The sequence below is a fragment of the Anoplopoma fimbria genome, unplaced genomic scaffold (genome assembly GCF_027596085.1).
Source record: "Anoplopoma fimbria isolate UVic2021 breed Golden Eagle Sablefish unplaced genomic scaffold, Afim_UVic_2022 Un_contig_9248_pilon_pilon, whole genome shotgun sequence".
NCBI lineage: Eukaryota > Metazoa > Chordata > Actinopteri > Perciformes > Anoplopomatidae > Anoplopoma > Anoplopoma fimbria.
In genome coordinates, this window is record NW_026553880.1 from 12,501 (window position 1) to 30,000 (window position 17,500).

The 17,500-nt window shown below is 44.7% G+C and overlaps 1 protein-coding gene and 1 pseudogene across 1 annotated transcript in view; one reads left to right on the forward strand and one right to left on the reverse strand.

The window, feature by feature from the left end:
• Positions 1 to 14,239, forward strand: part of LOC129116888 (AMSH-like protease) — a 16,191-nt gene extending 1,952 nt beyond the window's left edge. Inside the window, exons 2-12 of the mRNA XM_054627553.1 lie at positions 3,089 to 3,264; positions 6,315 to 6,532; positions 6,626 to 6,701; positions 7,800 to 7,895; positions 8,135 to 8,350; positions 8,429 to 8,579; positions 9,126 to 9,250; positions 9,327 to 9,464; positions 12,901 to 13,013; positions 13,097 to 13,196; positions 14,086 to 14,239. Of these exons, the coding sequence (XP_054483528.1) occupies positions 3,112 to 3,264; positions 6,315 to 6,532; positions 6,626 to 6,701; positions 7,800 to 7,895; positions 8,135 to 8,350; positions 8,429 to 8,579; positions 9,126 to 9,250; positions 9,327 to 9,464; positions 12,901 to 13,013; positions 13,097 to 13,196; positions 14,086 to 14,142 (1,443 nt within the window). The 5' untranslated portion in view covers positions 3,089 to 3,111 and the 3' untranslated portion in view covers positions 14,143 to 14,239. The remainder of the gene's footprint in view (positions 1 to 3,088; positions 3,265 to 6,314; positions 6,533 to 6,625; positions 6,702 to 7,799; positions 7,896 to 8,134; positions 8,351 to 8,428; positions 8,580 to 9,125; positions 9,251 to 9,326; positions 9,465 to 12,900; positions 13,014 to 13,096; positions 13,197 to 14,085) is intronic.
• A 2,413-nt stretch (positions 14,240 to 16,652) lies between these two features.
• The window catches only part of LOC129116887 (actin, alpha cardiac muscle 1-like), a 2,179-nt pseudogene continuing 1,331 nt past the window's right edge, over positions 16,653 to 17,500 (reverse strand).

Genomic DNA, 17,500 nt, shown 5'->3' on the forward strand with positions numbered 1-17,500 from the left:
GACCAGCAGGTCCACAGATCATCACACTGCTGAGGAAACAACCAATCAGATCGCTTCACACAGTCACATGACGTGAGAGTGAGACAGAAACAGGACCAGTTCTGTCAGGAAATGTTCTAATATACGTCCACATAGTTTATTTATCTTCTGTAGTAAAAGACTACAAAAACACCTTTAAACTGCTGAACCGCCCCTTTAACCCCCCCAGTAATAACTATAACGAGTGAGTCTTTGTGACACAGTGAGGCTCATTTGCATATTAATGTCTGCATATCACCTCATCCACTAATGATCAGCTATCACAGGAGCAGAGACGGTGTTTGATTGGCTGCTCAGTTAAAAGAACTACAAATGTCTTCTTCTCTTGTTTGTGGAGGACGTTTACCTGTCATCAGTTATCTGTTTTTAAATCTAAAGACCGTCAATGAAAGCCTGAAACTCTTCATCGTCCTCTCTCTTTGAATGACTCTTCCTCTTCCTCTCTCTTTAAATGACTCTTCATCTTCCTCTCTCTTTAAATGACTCTTCATCTTCCTCTCTCTTTAAATGACTCTTCCTCTTCCTCTCTCTTTAAATGACTCTTCATCTTCCTCTCTCTTTAAATGACTCTTCCTCTTCCTCTCTCTTTAAATGACTCTTCATCTTCCTCTCTCTTTAAATGACTCTTCCTCTTCCTCTCTCTTTAAATGACTCTTCATCTTCCTCTCTCTTTGAATGACTCTTCATCTTCCTCTCTCTTTGAATGACTCTTCCTCTTCCTCTCTCTTTAAATGACTCTTCCTCTCTCTTTGAATGACTCTTCATCTTCCTCTCTCTTTAAATGACTCTTCATCTTCCTCTCTCTTTAAATGACTCTTCCTCTTCCTCTCTCTTTAAATGACTCTTCATCTTCCTCTCTCTTTAAATGACTCTTCCTCTTCCTCTCTCTTTAAATGACTCTTCATCTTCCTCTCTCTTTAAATGACTCTTCCTCTTCCTCTCTCTTTAAATGACTCTTCATCTTCCTCTCTCTTTAAATGACTCTTCCTCTTCCTCTCTCTTTGAATGACTCTTCCTCTTCCTCTCTCTTTAAATGACTCTTCCTCTCTCTTTGAATGACTCTTCATCTTCCTCTCTCTTTAAATGACTCTTCATCTTCATCTCTCTCTTTAAATGACTCTTCATCTTCCTCTCTCTTTAAATGACTCTTCCTCTTCCTCTCTCTTTAAATGACTCTTCATCTTCCTCTCTCTTTAAATGACTCTTCCTCTTCCTCTCTCTTTAAATGACTCTTCCTCTTCCTCTCTCTTTAAATGACTCTTCCTCTCTCTTTAAATGACTCTTCATCTTCCTCTCTCTTTAAATGACTCTTCATCTTCCTCTGCTGCTCTTTGAATGACTCTTCCTCTTCCTCTCTCTTTGAATGACTCTTCCTCTTCCTCTCTCTTTAAATGACTCTTCCTCTCTCTCTTTAAATGACTCTTCCTCCTCTCTCTTTAAATGACTCTTCCTCTTCCTCTCTCTTTAAATGACTCTTCCTCTTCCTCTCTCTTTAAATGACTCTTCCTCTCTCTTTAAATGACTCTTCATCTTCCTCTCTCTTTAAATGACTCTTCCTCTTCCTCTCTCTTTAAATGACTCTTCATCTTCCTCTCTCTTTAAATGACTCTTCCTCTTCCTCTCTCTTTAAATGACTCTTCCTCTTCCTCTCTCTTTAAATGACTCTTCATCTTCCTCTCTCTTTAAATGACTCTTCCTCTTTCTTTGAATGACTCTTCCTCTCTCTTTGAATGACTCTTCCTCTTCCTCTCTCTTTAAATGACTCTTCCTCTTCCTCTCTCTTTAAATGACTCTTCCTCTCTCTTTAAATGACTCTTCCTCTTCCTCTCTCTTTAAATGACTCTTCCTCTTTCTTTGAATGACTCTTCCTCTTCCTCTCTCTTTAAATGACTCTTCCTCTCTCTTTAAATGACTCTTCCTCTCTCTTTAAATGACTCTTCATCTTCCTCTGTCTTTAAATGACTCTTCCTCTTCCTCTCTCTTTGAATGACTCTTCATCTTCCTCTCTCTTTAAATGACCCTTCATCTTCCTCTCTGCTCTTTGAATGACTCTTCCTCTTCTTTGAATGACTCTTCATCTTCCTCTCTCTTTAAATGACTCTTCCTCTTCCTCTCTCTTTAAATGACTCTTCATCTTCCTCTCTCTTTAAATGACTCTTCCTCTTCCTCTCTCTTTGAATGACTCTTCATCTTCCTCTCTCTTTAAATGACTCTTCCTCTTCCTCTCTTTAAACGACTCTTCCTCTTTCTTTGAATGACTCTTCCTCTCTCTTTGAATGACTCTTCCTCTTCCTCTCTCTTTAAATGACTCTTCATCTTCCTCTCTCTTTAAATGACCCTTCATCTTCCTCTGCTGCTCTTTAAATGACTCTTCCTCTTCCTCTCTCTTTGAATGACTCTTCCTCTTCCTCTCTCTTTAAATGACTCTTCCTCCTCTTTTGACTCTTCCTCTCTCTTTAAATGACTCTTCATCTTCCTCTCTCTTTAAATGACTCTTCCTCTTCCTCTCTCTTTAAATGACTCTTCCTCTTCCTCTCTCTTTAAATGACTCTTCCTCTCTCTTTAAATGACTCTTCCTCTTCCTCTCTTTAAACGACTCTTCCTCTTTCTTTGAATGACTCTTCCTCTCTCTTTGAATGACTCTTCCTCTTCCTCTCTCTTTAAATGACTCTTCCTCTTCCTCTCTCTTTAAATGACTCTTCATCACACACAGAGGCCTCTCTCTTCTAGCCGTTGCCATGGCGACGTCCTCCGGGCAGAGCTGCTCGTTGGCTGCGTTGGGTTTTAGTTGCTAGTCGTTGGAACGCGGAGAGGAGTGAGAGGTCCTCTCCTCTTTGTCTCCTCTTCTTCTTCTCTCCTCTTCTTCTTCTCTCGTTTAAAGTGACTCACTGGACGTAACAGGTTGCCGTGGTAACCGTGGACTGACTGTTAGCATTAGCCACATGCTAGCTGTTCCTCACAGGAAGTTCTTAAAGGAACATTTCAACCAAATCTGTCTTTAAAGACTCAAACTGCCTGTTGACGTTCTGTGTGTCTGTCTCCTCTGCAGTGAAGCATCATGGGAGATGACAGATGGACGAGCCGGCCGTGGGCCAATCAGAGCCTGTGACACAGACACACACACTCACACACACTCACACACACACTCACACACACACACACACTCACACTCACACACTCACACACGCTCACACCATGGAACAAGGGTTCAGCTTAAATACGCTGGTGAGTGTAGTTTTTATGTCTGTGTGTGTGTGTGTGTGTGTGTGTGTGTGTGTGTGTGTGTCTGTGTGTGTGTGTGTCTGTCTGTCTGTGTGTCTGTGTGTGTGTCTGTGTGTGTGTCTGTGTGTGTGTGTGTGTGTGTGTGTGTGTGTGTGTGTGTGTGTGTGTGTGTGTGTGTGTCTGTGTGTGTGTGTGTGTGTGTGTGTGTGTGTGTGTGTGTGTGTGTCTGTGTGTGTGTGTGTGTGTGTGTGTGATCACACTTAATGCTGCAGATAAACGGAGATGTGGGACTGCAGACGTAATAATCTTGAATATTTCTGCTTCATTAATAATTATGATGAAAACATTTTCAAAATAAAACCCACGACGACATAAACCAGAACCTTTACTAATACTACTGAAGCTAATGCTAACGCTGCTGTTACCACTATCACTGCTACTTATTACATTTACTTATGCTAGTACTACCACTGTTACTACTACTACTACTGCTTATGCTAGTACTACCACTGTTACTACTACTACTACTGCTTATGCTCGTACTACCACTGTTACTACTACTACTACTACTACTACTACTACTACTACTGCTTATGCTAGTACTACCACTGTTACTACTACTACTACTGCTACTACTACTACTACTACTACTACTACTACTACTACTGCTTATGCTAGTACTACACTTGAATTTCCCCCATGGGGATCAATAAAGGAATATAATAATTACTACTACTACTACTGCTTATGCTAGTACTACCACTGTTACTACTACTACTACTACTGCTTATGCTAGTACTACCACTGTTACTACTACTACTACTACTACTGCTTATGCTAGTACTACCACTGTTACTACTACTACTACTACTGCTTATGCTAGTACTACCACTGTTACTACTACTACTACTACTGCTTATGCTAGTACTACCACTGTTACTACTACTACTACTGCTTATGCTAGTACTACCACTGTTACTACCACTGTTACTACTACTGCTTATGCTAGTACTACCACTGTTACTACTACTACTACTACTACTGCTTATGCTAGTACTACCACTGTTACTACTACTACTACTGCTTATGCTAGTACTACCACTGTTTACTACCACTGTTACTACTACTGCTTATGCTAGTACTACCACTGTTACTACTACTACTACTACTGCTTATGCTCGTACTACCACTGTTACTACTACTACTACTACTACTACTACTACTACTGCTTATGCTAGTACTACCACTGTTACTACTACTACTACTGCTACTACTACTACTACTACTACTACTACTGCTTATGCTAGTACTACACTTGAATTTCCCCCATGGGGATCAATAAAGGAATATAATAATTACTACTACTACTACTGCTTATGCTAGTACTACCACTGTTACTACTACTACTACTACTGCTTATGCTAGTACTACCACTGTTACTACTACTACTACTACTACTGCTTATGCTAGTACTACCACTGTTACTACTACTACTGCTTATGCTAGTACTACCACTGTTACTACTACTACTACTACTGCTTATGCTAGTACTACCACTGTTACTTACTACTACTACTACTACTACTGCTTATGCTAGTACTACCACTGTTACTACTACTACTACTACTACTGCTTATGCTAGTACTACCACTGTTACTACTACTACTACTACTACTGCTTATGCTAGTACCACCACTGTTACTACTACTACTACTACTACTGCTTATGCTAGTACTACCACTGTTACTACTACTACTACTACTACTACTGCTTATGCTAGTACTACCACTGTTACTACTACTACTACTGCTTATGCTAGTACTACCACTGTTACTACCACTGTTACTACTACTGCTTATGCTAGTACTACCACTGTTACTACTACTACTACTACTGCTTATGCTAGTACTACCACTGTTACTACTACTACTACTGCTTATGCTAGTACTACCACTGTTACTACCACTGTTACTACTACTGCTTATGCTAGTACTACCACTGTTACTACTACTACTACTGCTTATGCTAGTACTACCACTGTTACTACTACTACTACTGCTTATGCTCGTACTACCACTGTTACTACTACTACTACTACTACTACTACTTACTAGTACTACCACTGTTACTACTACTACTATGCTTAGTACTACCACTGTTACTACTACTAATACTTCTTATGCTAGTACTACCACTGTTACTACTACTAATACTACTACTGCTTATGCTAGTACTACCACTGTTACTACTACTACTACTACCGCAACTATTGTTGCTAATGCTACTACTACTGCTAATGCTAGTATTACTACTACTTCTACTACTACTTCTAATGCTACTTGTAGTACTCCTGCTACTACTACCAGTATTACTACTCCAACTATTAGTTACTGCTAGTACTACTGTTATTTATCTGTTACTACTACTATTACTACTAATGCTACCCTCCAATCAGTATGTCTAATCCTCCTCCATTGTCTCCTCCTCTCATTAATCCTTTCATAAGTATTAATATGTTTGTTATTATGTAGTACTGGGTTGTACTTTGTGTAGTATTTCGTGTGTCTTCCCTCCTGAATAGAGAACACAGTGAACAGAGGAGTGTTTATCCTCCTCTCATGTTAATGAGCTGTGTAACAAGTGCTGCATTCAGGCTCCCAGTGGGGACGGTAAATCTCAGTTTCCTGCCTGAGAGCACAGCTCAGCTGACAGATGTTGATGTGATGTTTGATGAGGTGTTCACTGTCTTTAATATCATGACACTTTATTACTTCAGAGGACTAAACATGAAACTGTCTTTGACTTGTAAAATTAATTAAATATATCTTCATAATATATATAATATATAGAGATATTTTTCTACACTTCTATCGACTCTTGCAGTACTTTTTGTTGCTTTTTATAGTTTTTTTCTCTTGAGCCACCTTCTATTCCTTCTACGTGAAAACTTCTCTACAACAAACCTGATAGTGAATCTGACACCGCTAATGCTACTACTACTAATGCTACTACTACTAATGCTACTTCTACTAATGGTACTACCACTAATGCAGAAGAAGCTGGCGGCTGAGCCGGACTACACGGACGTGTCGCTGACGGCGGCGGAGCGAGTGCGAGCGCTGGGGAAGATGGGATGCAGCGTTGAGATCAACGAGGACGTCGAGCCGAGGCGCTACTTCCGCTCCGGCGTGGAGATGGAGCGCATGGCGGCGGTTTACCTGGAGGAGGGCAGCCTGGAGAACGCCTACGTCCTCTACACCAAGTTCATCACGTGAGGCCTGCGACACGCCGTCGCCATGACGACAGCTTCATCTTTTTGTTTTATTTATTGTTGTGTTATTTATTTAAGGGCACATGTGTTCAGTCTGTTCGTAGAGAAGCTGCCCGCTCACAGAGACTATCAGCACTGCAGCCTTCCAGAGAAGCAGCTCATCATGAAGGTCAATATCTCCTCCATCAATAATACAGTTATTGATTACTGGTCATGAGGAGATGTATCGTGTTAAAAACACAAAGTACTAGTTAAAGCTGTCATCTAGTCCCCAGACCTCTACATCTAGTACCCAGACCTCTACATCTAGACCCCAGACCTCTACATCTAGTCCCCAGACCTCTACATCTAGTACCCAGACCCCAGACCTCTACATCTAGACCCCAGACCTCTACATCTAGACCCCAGACCTCTACATCTAGACCCCAGACCTCTACAGCTAGACCCCAGACCTCTACATCTAGACCCAGACCTCTACATCTAGACCCCAGACCTCTACATCTAGTCCCCAGACCTCTACATCTAGACCCCAGACCTCTACATCTAGACCCCCAGACCTCTACATCTAGTCCCCAGACCTCTACAGCTAGACCCCAGACCTCTACATCTAGACCTCTACATCTAGACCCCAGACCTCTACATCTAGTCCCCAGACCTCTACATCTAGACCCCAGACCTCTACATCTAGTCCCCAGACCTCTACATCTAGACCCCAGACCTCTACATCTAGACCCCAGACCTCTACATCTAGACCCCAGACCTCTACATCTAGACCCCAGACCTCTACATCTAGACCCCAGACCTCTACATCTAGTACCCAGACCTCTACATCTAGACCCCAGACCTCTACATCTAGACCCCAGACCTCTACATCTAGACCTCTACATCTACCCCAGACCTCTACATCTAGTACCCAGACCCCCAGACCTCTACATCTAGACCCCAGACCTCTACATCTAGTACCCAGACCTCTACATCTAGTCCCCAGACCTCTACATCTAGACCCCAGACCTCTATCTAGACCCCAGACCTCTACATCTAGACCCCAGACCTCTACATCTAGACCCCAGACCTCTCTACAGCTAGAGACCTCTACAGCTAGACCCCAGACCTCTACATCTAGTCCCCAGACCTCCACATCTGGTTTTCACTGTGTGTTATTGTGTGCAGGTACATTTCCTTGCTGTCTAGTAGCAGTACTAATGCTCATATTATTATTATTAGTAGTAGTAGTCGTAGTATTTATGTTCCCTCTTTGTGTCTATAGAAACTTCAGGAAGTGGCGTTTCCTCGTAAAGACGAGTTGAAGAAACGTCTTCAGGAGAAATACAGCAGGGAACACACAGAGTACCTCAGAGCCCAGGTGTGTGTGTGTGTGTGTGTGTGTGTGTGTGTGTGTGTGTGTGTGTGTGTGTGTGTGTGTGTGTGTGTGTGTGTGTGTGTGTGTGTGTTGTGTGTGTGTGTGTGTGTGTGTGTGTCGTCCAATCACATTGCACCATGTATTTGCAGTTTGAACCTGTTAATCAGATCAAATGACGGTTTGTTTGACCGGCTCTGTCACTGGAACAGTCACTGAACGTTTTTCTTGTGACTTCCTGTCAGGCGGCTGCGGCGACGGCGGCGGTTTGTGGCCAGCAGCTGCAGCGTCTCTCCCTATTGGGCGAAGACAGGAGGCGCTGCCTGTTATTGGAGGAGGAGCGTCAGCGTGTCGCCGCCCTGCGACGCATGCAGATCGAATCAGAGCAGTTTCGCTACTTCGAGGACCAGCTGAGGCGTCAGGACCTGGCCAATAGGAGAGGAGAGGAGGAGGGGCCAAAGGTGACCGAACACTGTAGTACTAACACTTAGTATCAGTACTACTTGTAGTATATGTGTACTGACATGTTCGTCCTTCAGGTGGAGACCAAAGTGCCTGAGGTGACGGACGGCTCCTGTTTGTCTCGGCAGCCAATCAGAGATGGCGTACGATCCCAGGGGGCGGATCCTAACAGGAACAGGTCGCTAGCACCGGTCAGCCAACCAGCTGCCACGCTGGCTGGAGTACACAGTTAGTACACACACACACACACACACACACACACACAGAAATGTACCTGACAACCAGAGCCTTTGTGTTTAAATCATAGACTGTGTATAAGAAGTGGACGTAGTCATCGTCACGTCCCTCATTGGTTTGTGGACATTTTGAAGCAATTTCACTGTCGCCAACTTGGAGTGACGTAGAGACGCCGTATACGTCTCTGGTGTGGACCTGTCAATCAGTGTGTAGCCCCGCCCTAAAGCATCCCCTGCTTTATGGTCTGTTTGACTCTAAATGGAGCATCATTTACTAAATGAACATCATGCTGTATTGAAGAAGACTTGAAACTAGAGATTGAGACCATAAACTCATGTTTACAATGTTTACTGAGGGAATAAATCAAGAGAGAAGTAGAGTCATTTTCTCATAGACTTCTATACAACCAGAGGAGTCGCCCCCTGGTGGACAGCAGAGAGAATGCAGCTTTAACACATGAGGCTTTGACTTCACTTCTCTCCAAGTCTTACGGTTCGTATATGAAGGTTTGTGTTTGTTTGTTTGTTTTGTGTGCAGCTCAGAGGGTGGAGGGTTTGAGGCGGGTGGTGATTCCCAGAGATCTGACGTATCGTTTCCTCCTGCTGGCTGAATCCAACACAGCCAGAGGGATAGAGACCTGTGGAGTCCTCTGTGGACGACTGGTGAGACCGTTAACTCTTTACAGGTGATCCATCTCACCTGAGCTGCTCACTAACCGTCCTGACCGTCTCCCCTCAGACGCACAACGAGTTCATGCTGACTCACGTCGTCATCCCCAAACAGTCCGCTGGTCCGGATTACTGCGACATGGAGAACGTGGAGGAACTCTTCAGTTTCCAGGACCAACATAGCCTGCTGACCCTCGGCTGGATACACGTAAGACTCCCAGTTAAACACGCTAAATACACGCTAAACACATGTTATTCACGCGCTAAATACACGCTAAACACATGTTAAACACACGTTAAACACGTGTTTAAAAGACATTAAAAAGATGTTAAACACGCTAAAGACACGTTAAACATATTAAAGACACTTTAACACTTGTTAAACACGCGCTTAACACACACTCAACAAGTTAAACACACACTTAACACACACTCAACAAGTTAAACACACACTTAACACACACTCAACAAGTTAAACACGCTAAAGACGTGTTTAAAAGACGTTAAAAAGATGTTAAACAAGTTGAACAGACGCTATACTTAAAAACATGTTAAAGACGTTAGACACGCGCTTAACAAGTTAAACACATGCTAAAGACACGTTAGACACACGCTAAACAAGTTAAACACATGCTAAAGTCCCGTTAGACACACGCTAAACAAGTTAAACACATGCTAAAGTCACATTGGAGACACGCTAAACACATGTTAAACACACGTTTAACACACAATCTGAATACACACTCAACACACACTACTCACAGAAACACATTATTGAGCTCTAGAGATCAACCCTGACCTTCAGAAACAGCAGATGACTAAACAGTCTCCACTCAAAAACCACAACTTTTTAAATAAGGGAGTTGAGCTCGTTTGTAAACAACTCGTCTTGCCTTCATTCTGGGGACTTTCCTTATATTTATTATCCTGGCTGTCATTTCATTTAAACCTTAAAAGGTCAATAAGGTAAATTATTTGTTCAACATATTGTGTTGTTGTCCAGCGGATGTTTTGAGTCCTCACAGTGATATCAACCGGAGACATGTAACATAAACAGTGTGGGGTCCTCACAACGTCACTAAACCACCCGGGATATTAATCAGGGACACGTAACATATCTGAATAAACCGCTCCACCTGTGTGGGCGGTCAGCTGTCGGTCCCCATAGCGTCGTGTAAACCAGTAATCACACACGGACAAAAATGACCTCCGTTGTACGTTTTCAACCGCTTCATTTGCATGATCAAAAATCTCCATGGCAACAGTGCCTGTGGTCGAGCAACAGATGAGAGGGGGGACAGAGATAGGAACTCACAGAAAGAGGTCTCACTCTGCAGCTCTGTGCTGTGTCCCCACAACGTCAGAGACAGGTCTGTGTCCCCACAACGTCAGAGACAGGTCTGTGTCAGAGACAGGTCTGTGTCCCCACAACGTCAGAGACAGGTCTGTGTCCCCACAACGTCAGAGACAGGTCTGTGTCCCCACAATGTCAGAGACAGGTCTGTGTCCCCACAACGTCAGAGACAGGTCTGTGTCCCCACAATGTCAGAAACAGGTCTGTGTCCCAATGTCAATGTCAGAAACAGGTCTGTGTCCCCACAACGTCAGAGACAGGTCTGTGTCCCCCACGTCAAGGTCTGTGTCAACGTCAGTCAGTCAGGTCTGTGTCCCCACAACGTCAGAGACAGGTCTGTGTCAATGTGTGTCCCCACAATGTCAGAGACAGGTCTGTGTCCCGTCAGAGACAGGTCTGTGTCAACGTCAGAGACAGGTCTGTGTCCCCACAATGTCAAAGACAGGTCTGTGTCCCCACAACGTCAGAGACAGGTCTGTGTCGTCAGAGACAGGTCTGTGTCCCCACAACGTCAGAGACAGGTCTGTGTCCCCACAACGTCAGAGACAGGTCTGTGTCCCCACAACGTCAGAGACAGGTCTGTGTCCCCACAATGTCAGAAACAGGTCTGTGTCCCCACAACGTCAGAGACAGGTCTGTGTCCCCACAACGTCAAAGACAGGTCTGTGTCCCCACAACGTCAGAGACAGGTCTGTGTCCCCACAATGTCAGAGACAGGTCTGTGTCCCCACAACGTCAGAGACAGGTCTGTGTCCCCACAACGTCAGAGACAGGTCTGTGTCCCCACAATGTCAAAGACAGGTCTGTGTCCCCACAACGTCAGAGACAGGTCTGTGTCCCCACAATGTCAGAGACAGGTCTGTGTCAACGTCAGAGACAGGTCTGTGTCCCCACAACGTCAGTCAGTCAGGTCTGTGTCCCCACAACGTCAGAGACAGGTCTGTGTCCCCACAATGTCAGAGACAGGTCTGTGTCCCCACAAGTCAGAGACAGGTCTGTGTCCCCACAATGTCAGAGACAGGTCTGTGTCCCCACAATGTCAGAGACAGGTCTGTGTCCCCACAACGTCAGAGACAGGTCTGTGTCCCCACAATGTCAGAGACAGGTCTGTGTCCCCACAACGTCAGAGACAGGTCTGTGTCCCCACAATGTCAGGTCTGTGTCCCCACAAGTCAGAGACAGGTCTGTGTCCCCACAATGTCAGAGACAGGTCTGTGTCCCCACAACGTCAGTCAGTCAGGTCTGTGTCCCCACAATGTCAAAGACAGGTCTGTGTCCCCACAATGTCAGAGACAGGTCTGTGTCCCCACAATGTCAGAGACAGGTCTGTGTCCCCACAATGTCAGAGACAGGTCTGTGTCCCCACAACGTCAGAAACAGGTCTGTGTCCCCACAACGTCAGAGTCAGGTCTGTGTCCCCACAAGTCAGAGACAGGTCTGTGTCCCCACAATGTCAGAGACAGGTCTGTGTCCCCACAACGTCAGGTCTGTGTCCCCACAACGTCAGAGACAGGTCTGTGTCCCCACAATGTCAAAGACAGGTCTGTGTCCCCACAACGTCAGTCAGTCAGGTCTGTGTCCCCACAACGTCAGAGACAGGTCTGTGTCCCCACAATGTCAAAGACAGGTCTGTGTCCCCACAATGTCAGAGACAGGTCTGTGTCCCCACAATGTCAGAGACAGGTCTGTGTCCCCACAATGTCAAAGACAGGTCTGTGTCCCCACAATGTCAAAGACAGGTCTGTGTCCCCACAACGTCAGAGACAGGTCTGTGTCCCCACAATGTCAAAGACAGGTCTGTGTCCCCTGCGTCTGACAGGTCTGTGTCCCCACAATGTCAGTTAGTCAGGTCTGTGTCCCCACAATGTCAAAGACAGGTCTGTGTCCCCACAACGTCAGTTAGTCAGGTCTGTGTCCCCACAATGTCAGAGACAGGTCTGTGTCCCCACAATGTCAGAGACAGGTCTGTGTCCCCACAATGTCAAAGACAGGTCTGTGTCCCCACAATGTCAGTTAGTCAGGTCTGTGTCCCCACAATGTCAGTTACAGGTCTGTGTCCCCACAATGTCAAAGACAGGTCTGTGTCCCCACAATGTCAGTCAGTCAGGTCTGTGTCCCCACAATGTCAAAGACAGGTCTGGTCTGTCAGGTCTGTGTCCCCACAATGTCAAAGACAGGTCTGTGTCCCCACAATGTCAGTTAGTCAGGTCTGTGTCCCCACAATGTCAAAGACAGGTCTGTGTCCCCAGACAGGTGTTGTTCGGTGACCTTTGACCTCTGACCCTTTCAGACTCATCCCACTCAGACGGCCTTCCTCTCCAGCGTCGACCTTCACACTCACTGTTCTTATCAGCTGATGCTGCCGGAAGCCGTCGCCATCGTGTGTGCTCCCAAACACAACGAGTAGGTCTCACACACACACACACACACATTGATCACTGATTAATATGTATTAGGAGGACTTTCTCATTGAACCCCCCCCTCAGTACCGGTGTGTTCAGGTTAACGGGTCCCGGGATGTCGGAGGTTTCTGTCTGCAGACTGAAAGGTTTCCATCCTCACTCCAAGGAGCCTCCTCTCTTCAGTGTGAGAACCCTCTTCTGTGATTGGACCAAAGACATGACACTCTACAGACCCTGACCAATCAGAGCCCTCCGTCTGTGACCACTGCTCCGCCACACGCTCATTTTAGTCTCTGAACGCCCCACGCTCATTTTAGTCTCTGAACGCCCCACGCTCATTTTAGTCTCTGAACGCCCCACGCTCATTTTAGTCTCTGAACGCCCCATTTTAGTCTCTGAACGCCCCACGCTCATTTTAGTCTCTGAACGCCCCACGCTCATTTTAGTCTCTGAACGCCCCACGCTCATTTTAGTCTCTGAACGCCCCACGCTCATTTTAGTCTCTGAACGCCCCATGCTCTTTTAGTCTCTGAACGCCACACGCTCTTTTAATCTCTGAACGCCACACGCTCATTTCAGTCTCTGAACGCCCCACGCTCATTTTAGTCTCTGAACGCCCCACGCTCATTTTAGTCTCTGAACGCCCCACGCTCATTTTAGTCTCTGAACGCCCCATGCTCTTTTAGTCTCTGAACGCCACACGCTCATTTTAGTCTCTGAACGTCTCCCACACGCTCATTTTAGTCTCTGAACGCCCCATGCTCTTTTAGTCTCATCACGCTCTTTTAATCTCTGAACGCCCCACGCTCATTTTAGTCTCTGAACGCCACACACTCATTTCAGTCTCTGAACGCCCCACGCTCTTTTTAGTCTCTGAACGCCACACACTCATTTCAGTCTCTGAACGCCCCACGCTCATTTTAGTCTCTGAACGCCCCACGCTCTTTTTAGTCTCTGAACGCCCCTCCGAATGTTGTACTGTTCCTTTAAAGATGTAAATGAGGTGACTCATGCAGGTAAACCTTTTCTGATTCCCCCCTCTCTCTCCCTCTGTGTGTCTCTCGCCCTCCCAGGTGTGTAAACATGTGGTTCTGAGGGACTCAAAGATCAGCCTGCTGGACCTCAGGTGACAGACAGGAGGCGCCGTCCGACTGTTTACTGCTGGATGCCTTTAATCTGTGAAGAGGAAACTGTGAACACGTGTGTGTGTGTGTGTGTGTGTGTGTGTGTGTGTGTGTGTGTGTGTGTGTGTGTGTGTGTGTGTGTGTGTGTGTGTGTGTGAGTGTGAGTGAGTGTGAGTGTGCGTGTGCGTGTGTGTGTGTGTGTGTGTGTGTGTGTGTGAACTTTTTGAAGGAATTGTTTTATCAAAGTCATTGTTCATTTTTTTATTTGAGTTATAAAATGTTTGATTTGCTTTAAATCAGCTGTAAATAGATATAAATCTCTATTTTTGCTGTTTATGGTTCAGTTTCTGCTGCAGTGAAACGTCTGAAGTGTTTAATGAAGAACAAACAAGAGAACCAACAACATGAGAAGTCAGAGACTCTCCTTCATTAAAACGACTCTCTCCTTCATTAAAACAACGACTCTCTCCTTCATTAAAACAACGACTCTCTCCTTCATTAAAACGACTCTCTCCTTCATTAAAACAACGACTCTCTCCTTCACTTAAAACAACGACTCTCTCCTTCATTCTCTCCTTCATTAAAAACGACTCTCTCCTTCCTTCACTCTCTAAAACAACGACTCTCTCCTTCACTAAAAAACGACTCTCTCCTTCATTAAAACAACGACTCTCTCCTTCATTCTCTCCTTCATTAAAACAACGACTCTCTCCTTCATTAAAACAACGACTCTCTCCTTCATTAAAACAACGACTCTCTCCTTCATTAAAACAACGACTCTCTCCTTCATTAAAACAACGACTCTCTCCTTCATTAAAAAAACAACGACTCTCTCCTTCTTCGACTCTCTCCTTCATTAAAACAACGACTCTCTCCTTCATTAAAACAACGACTCTCTCCTTCATTAAAACAACGACTCTCTCCTTCATTAAAACGACTCTCCTTCATTAAAACAACGACTCTCTCCTTCATTCTCTCCTTCATTAAAACAACGACTCTCTCCTTCATTAAAACAACTTCACTAAAAAAACGACTCTCCTTCATTAAAACAACGACTCTCTCCTTCATTAAAACAACGACTCTCTCCTTCATTAAAACAACGACTCTCTCCTTCATTAATTAAAACAACGACTCTCTCCTTCATTAAAAAAACTCTCTCCTTCATTAAAAAACGACTCTCTCCTTCATTAAAACAACGACTCTCTCCTTCATTAAAAAACGACTCTCCTTCATTAAAACAACGACTCTCTCCTTCATTAAAACAACGACTCTCTCCTTCATTAAAACGACTCTCTCCTTCATTAAAACAACGACTCTCTCCTTCACTAAAACGACTCTCCTTCATTAAAACGACTCTCTCCTTCATTAAAACAACGACTCTCTCCTTCATTAAAACAACGACTCTCTCCTTCACTAAAACAACGACTCTCTCCTTCATTAAAAACGACTCTCTCCTTCATTAAAACAACGACTCTCTCCTTCACTAAAACGACGACTCTCTCCTTCACTAAAACGACTCTCCTTCACTAAACGACTCTCTCCTTCTTCACTAAAAAACGACTCTCCTTCATTCAAAACGACTCTCCTTCACTAAAACGACTCTCTTCTTCACTCTCCTTAAAACGACTCTCCTTCACTAAAACGACTCTCCTTCACTAAAACGTTTACGCTCTCGTTCTCTTGGCGTTTCCTCACATTGTTTTTGAGTTTGTGATTCACCGTTTGAACTTTATGAATGAAGTGTTTCAAAACATTCACTGTTCAGTTTTTTGTGAAATTTGTTTTATTAAATATTTGCTCTGCTTTTAAATCGGCTGCTGACTGTGAATAGATTAGTTAGTAGAATATTATGAGGACACGCCCCTCCAGCTGCTGTCAATCAAACTGAGGACACGCCCCTCCAGCTGCTGTCAATCAAACTGAGGACACGCCCCTCCAGCTGAGATATAAAGAAGTTTTTCTTTCATCTCACATCTTTACGTGTTGACATAATTTTTAACACAAAAACGGACGAAATGTGATTTCAGTTTGACTCTTAATAATTTTCAATGTAATTTATAGAAATATGAAGTCTGGTTTGTCTCTTAATAATAATAATTAGTATAATAATGATAATCTCATAATAATGATAATAATAATGATAATAATAATAATTATTATTATTATTATTATAATAATGGTAATCTCATAAAAATGATAATAATGATAATCTGATATGAAATAAACAGAAACACAGTTTATCTTGTATGAGAGCTCTTTATTGTCATCCTGGGCCAATCATCTGTCACTTCCATGTTGGTGACATCACACACACTTTACAGAGCCATGCCTCCTGTTCACCTCCAGCTGTGACATCATCATCAAACCGCGTGACATCATCACTATGCTGTGAACGTGCTGCATGACGATGGAAGATGACAACATTCAAGCTTTATTCATCAAAAATAAAAACACTTTTTGACACAAACAAACATGGAGGACAGGAAGGGGGCGGGGCCAGGGTGGAGCACGGGGGGGGGGGGGGGGGTTAAAGATGGAGGACAAGCGGCACATTCACAGTTTTAAGGTGACGACAGGAGGAGGAAGTTTGAGCTGTAGATTTATCTGAAAAGATGACATCACTTCCTTTATCAGAATAAAAGAAATACGTTTGGATCTTAATTTGAAAGAGCGGCGTCCTGCAGCTGTTCAGGGATCTGATCTGGGACCAGCTGGTTCTCCATGAGGGTTAAAGTGAGGGGGGGGGGGGGACACCCAGACGGCGTCTCTAGAAGCACTTGCGGTGGACGATGGACGGCCCGGCCTCGTCGTACTCCTGCTTACTGATCCACATCTGCTGGAAGGTGGAGAGGGAGGCCAGGATGGAGCCGCCGATCCACACCGAGTACTTCCTCTCTGGGGGGGCGATGATCTGCAGGAGGAGATAAAGGTCAAAGGTTAAGACTCTCTGGAGACGCCCACTGTACCTGAGCGGGGCCGCGACCCTCACCTTGATCTTCATGGTGCTGGGGGCCAGAGCCGTGATCTCCTTCTGCATGCGGTCTGCGATACCCGGGTACATGGTGGTCCCGCCCGACAGCACGTTGTTGGCGTACAGGTCTTTACGGATGTCGATGTCACACTTCATGATGCTGTTGTAGGTCGTCTCGTGGATTCCTGCCGACTCCATACCTGCAGGACGGACCAGGAGGAGGACCAGGAGGAGGACCAGGAGGAACAAAAAAAACAGTTTAATTTCATTGATGAAATATTGAATATTCTGAAGTTCAGTCAGAGTTTCACTGATTTTAGTCACATGACTGTTGGTCTCAGCAGACAGACAGACAGGCAGACAGACAGACCGATGAAGGAGGGCTGGAACAGG